This window comes from Penaeus vannamei, chromosome 41 (assembly GCF_042767895.1).
Source record: "Penaeus vannamei isolate JL-2024 chromosome 41, ASM4276789v1, whole genome shotgun sequence".
Lineage (NCBI taxonomy): Eukaryota > Metazoa > Arthropoda > Malacostraca > Decapoda > Penaeidae > Penaeus > Penaeus vannamei.
In genome coordinates, this window is record NC_091589.1 from 15017637 (window position 1) to 15025136 (window position 7500).

The 7500-nt window shown below is 34.9% G+C and overlaps 1 protein-coding gene across 7 annotated transcripts in view; it reads right to left on the reverse strand.

The window, feature by feature from the left end:
* Nucleotides 1–7500, reverse strand: part of LOC113826924 (calcium/calmodulin-dependent protein kinase type II alpha chain) — a 92448-nt gene that overhangs the window by 67226 nt on the left and 17722 nt on the right. For 4 of the 7 annotated variants that reach the window (XM_070118235.1, XM_070118232.1, XM_070118238.1 and 1 more), the window contains exons 4-8: nt 7422–7500; nt 6946–7040; nt 6346–6468; nt 6019–6102; nt 2218–2278 (exon numbers count right to left, since the gene is read on the reverse strand). The exon at nt 7422–7500 is cut by the window's right edge and continues 5 nt beyond it. In XM_070118235.1, the coding sequence (XP_069974336.1) occupies nt 2218–2278; nt 6019–6102; nt 6346–6411 (211 nt within the window). In that variant the 5' untranslated portion in view covers nt 6412–6468; nt 6946–7040; nt 7422–7500. Of the gene's footprint in view, nt 1–2217; nt 2279–2977; nt 3024–6018; nt 6103–6345; nt 6469–6945; nt 7041–7421 lie in introns of all 7 variants that reach the window. The other 3 variants (XM_070118234.1, XM_070118237.1, XM_070118233.1) reach the window with 2 other exon arrangements.

The following is a 7500-nucleotide window of genomic DNA, read 5'->3' on the forward strand; positions in this document are numbered from 1 at the left end:
TCTGAGAAAAAAAGGACCATCTTTATTAATATCCTCTGGTATGAGAGAAAACTTATCATCTTTATATATCATAAAATTTCCTAATTTATATTTCTGTAAGAATTTGGGGTGGCAAAATAATCAATTCATTCTTTGGCAAACAAGGGCCTAAAATGCAGAAAAATAAAAACATTTAATTAAAAAGAAGGAAAATTGAAAGAAACACGCTGTACATTGAAGATTAAATTTTGAACATTTAGAATGGGAAGTTAAAAGGAGGACAAGTACTCGTAATCTCTTAACTACCATAGATTTACTGATATGTAAAAAGCCAAACATAATGAGAACTGCTTATATAATAATAGATTTAGGAAGTTAACAATACACACAGCTTGAAATTACAACCCATAAGGTTTATGTGCTGCTTAAACTACACATCTTGTTGATCTACACTACAACAGCGACCAAAGAGAAAATAACTATTACTAAACACATATAACTGAAGCAAAATGTAGAAAAGTATTTTACTTAGGGATGGGCTTAGTGAAGGACTTCCACTACCTGATAAGATGTTTATACTCTGAATATATGTTTTACCTACATGTATCTATACCATACTTATACTTGTGTTCAGGATGTGATTTCTTCACATATATACGCTTACTCACTTTATGTCCCTTTCTTTCTCACTCTCTCTCTCTCCCTACCTCTCTTTTTCTCTTTTTTCTTTCTTTCTTTCTTTCTTTCTTCCCCCTCTCTCCCTCACACAAGGACACCTTCCTTCCTTACCCCCTATTTCTATTACCAACACTGCTGCATAAGTAGCTATAACTGACCCACATGAAATATGCCCTACCTCCTTTTCCCAGCATAATCAGCATCTAATATTGTTTACCTCTCCCAAACACATACAGTATAGTTCCTAAGCAATAAAATTCTAGATATTACAAGGCATCAATTCTCATTCAAACCATCAACTGACTTACCATCTTGTTTCTTTTACTAATTACTTCTTACTTTATTTACAGTCACAAATACTTAAATTACACCTTTTCTGTCACTAACTACCTCCTCACTCACTCATTCTCTCATTTTACTTCATTTCTTTCTTTGTAAATGTGTGTATATGTGGTATTTGTATGTTTGTGTGCTACTGATAATTATTACAAGAACCACCAATAGTCGACAGCCATTTATGTTATTCTCTGGTAACCTTTTTGTCACTACACTGTGTTTAAATTTGAGTTCAGTTAGACCCAATTTTGAACACAGTAATCAAAATTCATCTACAGTTATTTTATATAGGGATCAAGTATTCACTACAATACTACGATTAGCAACTCTTTAAGCCATAATGTACATTTACTTCAGGAAATGACAAAAAAACATAAACTTCTTCAAAAATTTACATGTAGAATCTTTAATTTACCAGTCTTATCATTATCTACATGAATGGTTCATCATACTGTACGTGTAAGACAATAATCTGAAAGACGTTAAATGTACAACAGCTCACACACGTACGTGGCCATTACCTGCTTTAAATTCGCCCTCACTGATATTATTTATCACATCTGTGGTGAGCTCTTGACACCAGTTGTTAGATTTATTGCAACATAAAATATGGTAACATCAAAACACTAAATGAAAATATGTCCCATTCCTTCAGGCTTCTTGCAACGTCTCTTACCACTTTGTATCTCTCTTTATCAAATTACATTCCAAAATCTAGCAAAGATTTGGACATTGCACTAAAAGCGTGAACACAGGGACTTCTGTCTATTCTCTACTAAAGAGTCCACGAATAGGATGACCACAAGCCATTAGGGCAGATACATGGATAATCTTTAACTTCACAAAGATCATGACCCAGAGGAGTGCAAAGAATCTTAGGTAGGAGTGCTTATATCATCAGCCCCTGACTCCCCCCAATAACCCATCCTGAAAGGACACTTGTAATCTATGGTGCCATTAATTCCAACCCACTTCCGTATACTGAAAATGAAGTGTGCTCCAACAAGTGAATGTGAGCAGCACATGATAGGACACTCTGGATTACAAGCGCTCGTTCCAGTCCCAACTCAAAGCTATGCCATTTCCTCTCAGCATGATGATTCCACAACTTGAACATATGGCATTGCAATGACTTGATTGAGGGGAGTCTTAAACTGGGGTACAAGGAGTCAGTCAGCGGGGAGGTTAGGGTTCCACTGCCGCCTAGAGGGGATGCCCACTTACCCTGTGCTTCGTACTTACTGGAGAAGTTGCGAGTCGCCAGCATTGTCGTCAGGATCGCACCCTGCAACACGGCAACCAACGGTAAGGGCTTGACAGGAGGAGGATAGCACAGGGTAGGAATGGAGAAAGAGCTGGCAGGAAATAGGGTTGTTCAAAGAAAATGAAATGATACAAGGTGATATTAGGAGGAAGAGGGCTGGACAGCAAGGAGCTCAAGGGAATTAAATAGAAAGCCTTAGAGCAGGTTAGGGTGAAGACCAATCAATAAGTTTATTGTTTGAGGCAATACGGTTTGGGGTTATGGACAAGGATGTAGGTGTGGAGAATGTTGGCTGGAGACCAAGTACCCAAGATCGCAGATGGAGCAGAAGTGGTCAGTCGAAACAAAATAAGCATCACACGTGTTAAAAAAGTAGTAAAGGTAAAAGACAAACCGTGATATGGAACAAAATAAAATACAGGACAAGCCAATGTTAAGTATCAAACCTGTATATCACAGTCAGAACAAACCCTACAAAACCAAGCTAAAGATATGCAGGTTTGATATTACACTGGTCTCATCTGTTTAATCTTGATAAAATCAAACAGATGACTACATAAGCGCAGATCCAGCAGCAGCCTGTAAACCCAGAATATGAAAAAGGTGAAGATGGGCATGAAAATATCATGGAACAAAGTTAAGGAAAGAGGAAAACTGGAATAATGTTAATAAAAAGATACAAACTCGGAAAATCTGATACAAGCATTCCCACAGACTTACTAGAGAAGTTGCACGCAGTGGCAAGCATGGTCGTCAGGATGGCGCCCTGCAATGAGGCCACACCAGATCATGAACCACAGTTACACAGCCAAGGTAAGCACAGACAAAGGAGAAGAACAACTTGGGGAAGGGAGAGATAGGCAGAGTACGACCCAATGAGGCTATTGTTTTTCAGATTCTTTTTCTCCTGGTTGTTGAGTTTTTGGTGAAACAATTTGTTATATCCTAAGGAGTTACATAGTTTGATTTTGAAATACTTTCTCTAAGTTTTAACTTCCTGAACATGTAACTCTAGGATATAACCCATAGATAACTGGTTCTCTGATACTTTTTTCTTGAACAAAGCTGCTTACCTGCAAGACTGTCACAAAATTTGTTACAAGCACTTTAGATTATGATTTTTTAATTAAGTGTTTAAGGTACTTTTATATGCCATTTCTCCCGAGACACAATATCATGCCACTGATAAAAAAAAAATAATATCCTGTTTTTTTTCTTGGGTTCACACTAATCCAACAAACTCTTCTCCTTTCTGTTAACTAAAATAGCATTTGCTTACAACCTCCTTTAAATCAATGACTAAACAAGTCTATCTCTCTTTGACATTCAGTAGAAATAGAGTTAACTTCAGCAAATTACAATAAGTCTTAGGATTATCTTTCTATTTCTGCAATTTTCTAGATATAATCTAATATCTAGGAATGTATACAGGGTATTCTTTTGTGTCATATCATAAAACTGAATTTCTTGTTGGGACACTGGTCAACTGCATCTAATCTATTTCTCAATCTTGACTTCAGCCTATATCAAAATGATGAAGCAAAAATAGTAAATAAAATATTTTCCTTTTGATTATAAGTTGTCTTTATTACAATTTCATCTGTCTACCTTTCACAAAAAGAGCAACATTCTTTAAAGATCTATAATGCTTTTGTAAGAAGCAATGGTGATAAACTCAAATCATTCCTTAAATGTAAAAAATAAAAAATAAAATGTAATTTGAACTATATGTCAATAGAAACTTTTCTATAATGAATATCTTAGCTTCCTCTTTCCCAAGTCTATTTTCCATCAACTGTAAGACAGTCTTGTTCAAATAATTTTGTATACTTTTTAAAATCAATGTCATGTGAAAACCATTACTTTTAATATACTGGTGGTTACTACAATTTAGACTATTGAATGAATCACCAGTTATGTTTGGAAGATGGCTCTCTTACCTCTAAACTAAACAGAAAGTATTTTTTTTATCTCTAAAGTTTGATAACTCTGTTACTTATGATAATTAATAATACATATTCAATGGTTTAGTTTAAAAATGACATATGATAGATGGTTAGGACAGTAACAATCATCATATGAAGGTTTTCACACTTTAAAAGTGCATGCTAACTATGTCAACCCTAAATCCTCCATAAAGCCTATATTACAGTTGTCACTTCTGTGTCCCAGAGAACTATTCTATCTATTTTATGCACAGAAGCTTATGTAATGAGACTGCTTTCCTATTACTCTACATAGAGGAGCTTTCAACAAGTCACAAAAAAACTTATCGTGCTACATATAAACATGGTTCAAAGAGGTATTATTTCTCATCTTTTGCTGAAGTCATGTCAAGCTAGTAGTCATTTGGAAGTTGTAGCAGCAAAGAAATCATATGATTATTTCTCTAGTATTCAGTGAATCCTTCAGCATTCAAGCCATCTATAATATTAAATGATATACTTGATCATTAAACAAAATCAGTCCACATCTCTATGTGCTATCCTATGCAATAATGACTGAAAATAACCAAAAACACTAAGCTTTCTAGTTTATGGAATTTGACAAAAAAGTCCCGTTTTATAATAGAAAAACAAACAAACAAAAAAACTTCTTTAGATGAATGGGTTATGTGGGTCTTATTGCTAACTTGCCAATGAATTGGAGCTTTTGCAGGAAACTACTGCATGGCATTCTGATTTCTGGGTCATGCAGAGCAGCTTAAGCATCATTTTTTATCATTCAGTCACCATGGAGAACATTCATTCACACTATTAATTATTGGCACAAAACTTTTTTACTTCCAATTCAAAACACTTTCATTTCTCTATTCCATACAGGGTGCCACTAGTTCAAAATTTGATTTTTTCCTACATCAGATGAAGAACTCATTTACATTAATGCCTTTCTTTTAAGTTCCTAACAAGGCAAATTAACTGCTAAAAAACTCATAACTCAAAAGCTTTTCTCAGTTTTCTTCTGATCTTATTGCTGTCTTAATTCCTTTGTCAAATATGTCAACAAATAATGTTTTTTTTCTACTGAGTCATTTAAAAACTGGTTCATTTAGATTACAAACAAATATCTTAATTTTACTGTCACTTTGAATTATCTAACAGCAACATGTATGTCAGGAAAACTATTGGAAAGACTAAAAACCCTTCTTCAAGAGGTACCCTTTATTCCCTGATTAAAATTAGCATTTTTTAAATCATGAACTGTATTCCATGATGCTTTCCTTATTCCCTCACACCAATGTCTAATATCTAGCCTACTTGCTCTACTTTAATAGCCATTTCATCACTACCACTCAAAGGCACTATTCCTTCCTAGCACTGATACTGCTGCTCCACTGTTGAATACATATACCAAATTAAAGAATAAATACTCAGTAGCATTAAAACCAGATAACCCAATTTTTAAAAACTTATAATTACTCTGATATTTATATGAAAAATTATAGACTTTACACAATGGAGTTGAAGTTTGAATTTTATTTTCTATCTGCAATAGTTACAAGATATTGTGTATATCATATCCATCTAGAAGCCAAATATAAAGATCTCCTTTTTTCCTTTTTTTCTTCTTTTTAGTGTATATTAAAAATAATTCATTATCTTGCTTTTAACATTATCTCTATTATTCAATTTCTTTAATATGAAAATTACATTACATTCTTAAACACAGTTGTAATACACTTAGCCTACAATGATACTCCTGTGAGAGCGGTGTCATGATATTCTGTTCCAAGAGCAATACATATATCAAAGTGGTCTTACCTTTAGCTTTCTTCTGGCATTGAATTTTCTCAAGCAGTCGACAGTCTCTTGCCTGTGCACCACACTGGCTACACGCTCACGTTGCTAAGGGGAGAAATGAGAAATGTTCATTATATAGATGTGTACCACTTTGATCCTCTCTGTGGATACATCTCTCAAATATGTCAACAATTAATCATCTCAAGACACATGACTGTCATTCATTATTATTCAAATTCATATATGATTCATCTCCACATCCTTTTAATGAAAGGAAATCATAAAATGTTCCTAATAACAGCTGCAAAAAATAGGGAAGTTAATAGGAAACATGTTTGAACAACATACGCAGATCCATGGGTGCTTCAGTGCTTCAGCAGCAGTAATACGCTTGGCTGGATTAACAGTCAACATTGAGTTGATAAGGTTTTTGGCTTCTGGAGTTACCGTGTCCCATTCTGGTGATGGATACTGTAAACAGTAATATATCATTAATTTCTGTGATTGTGTCATGATACAGTGAGATGATAAAAAAAGAGTAGTAAAAGAAAGTAGATAATGAAAATATGAGACACTATGATACTGTTTTTTTTAACAAAAGGTAATTTATCTTATAATTCTCTAAACATAACAAATATCATATTACAAAATAAGAATCACTCAGAATCATTATACAAAATTGAAATATATCAAACAAAGGATTTAGCCTAATGCATGTATAAACAAGTCATATATACTTATAAACTGCAAACCTATCAATCAGTCAATTTATCTATCTATCTCTACTTACTCATCTCATTCTCTCTAAACAAACAAATCCTCCAAATAAACTAAAAAATGGTCTAAATTAACCTAAATTTAAACACTCATGACCAGACAGTAACCACAACCCCTCCACCCCCACCAGAGGCTCCTCCAACCCTGCCTATCATCCGCTGGTGAACTTACATCATAAGCTCCAGCCTTGATTTGGGCGTATAACCTATGCTGGTCCTCATCCCAGAAAGGAGGGTAACCCACCAGGAGGATGTATAGGATTACACCTGTGGAAAAAAGGGTTCATGAGAATTTGATAGAAGTGAAAGGTAAAGCAAGATATGTGGGCTTAATATCAGAGATATATTCAAGGATAGACAGTAAATGCAACTGTTATTCTTGCTGTTAAACAATCTTGAAACTGACTTGGAAATATGATGTGAAGGATAGTGCTAATATTGCTGTAATTCTAAAACCTAGTGTTGAAATTTAAATATTAAGTCTCTCTCTCTCTCTCTCTCTCTCTCTCTCTCTCTCTCTCTCTCTCTCTCTCTCTCTCTCTCTCTCTCTCTCCCTCACACACACACACACACACACACACACACACACACACACACACACACACACACACACACACACACACACACACACACACACACACAACTTACCACAAGCCCAGATGTCTACAGGTTTTCCATAAGGTTCCTTCTTGAGGACTTCGGGTGAGAGGTAGCCCGGCGTGCCTGC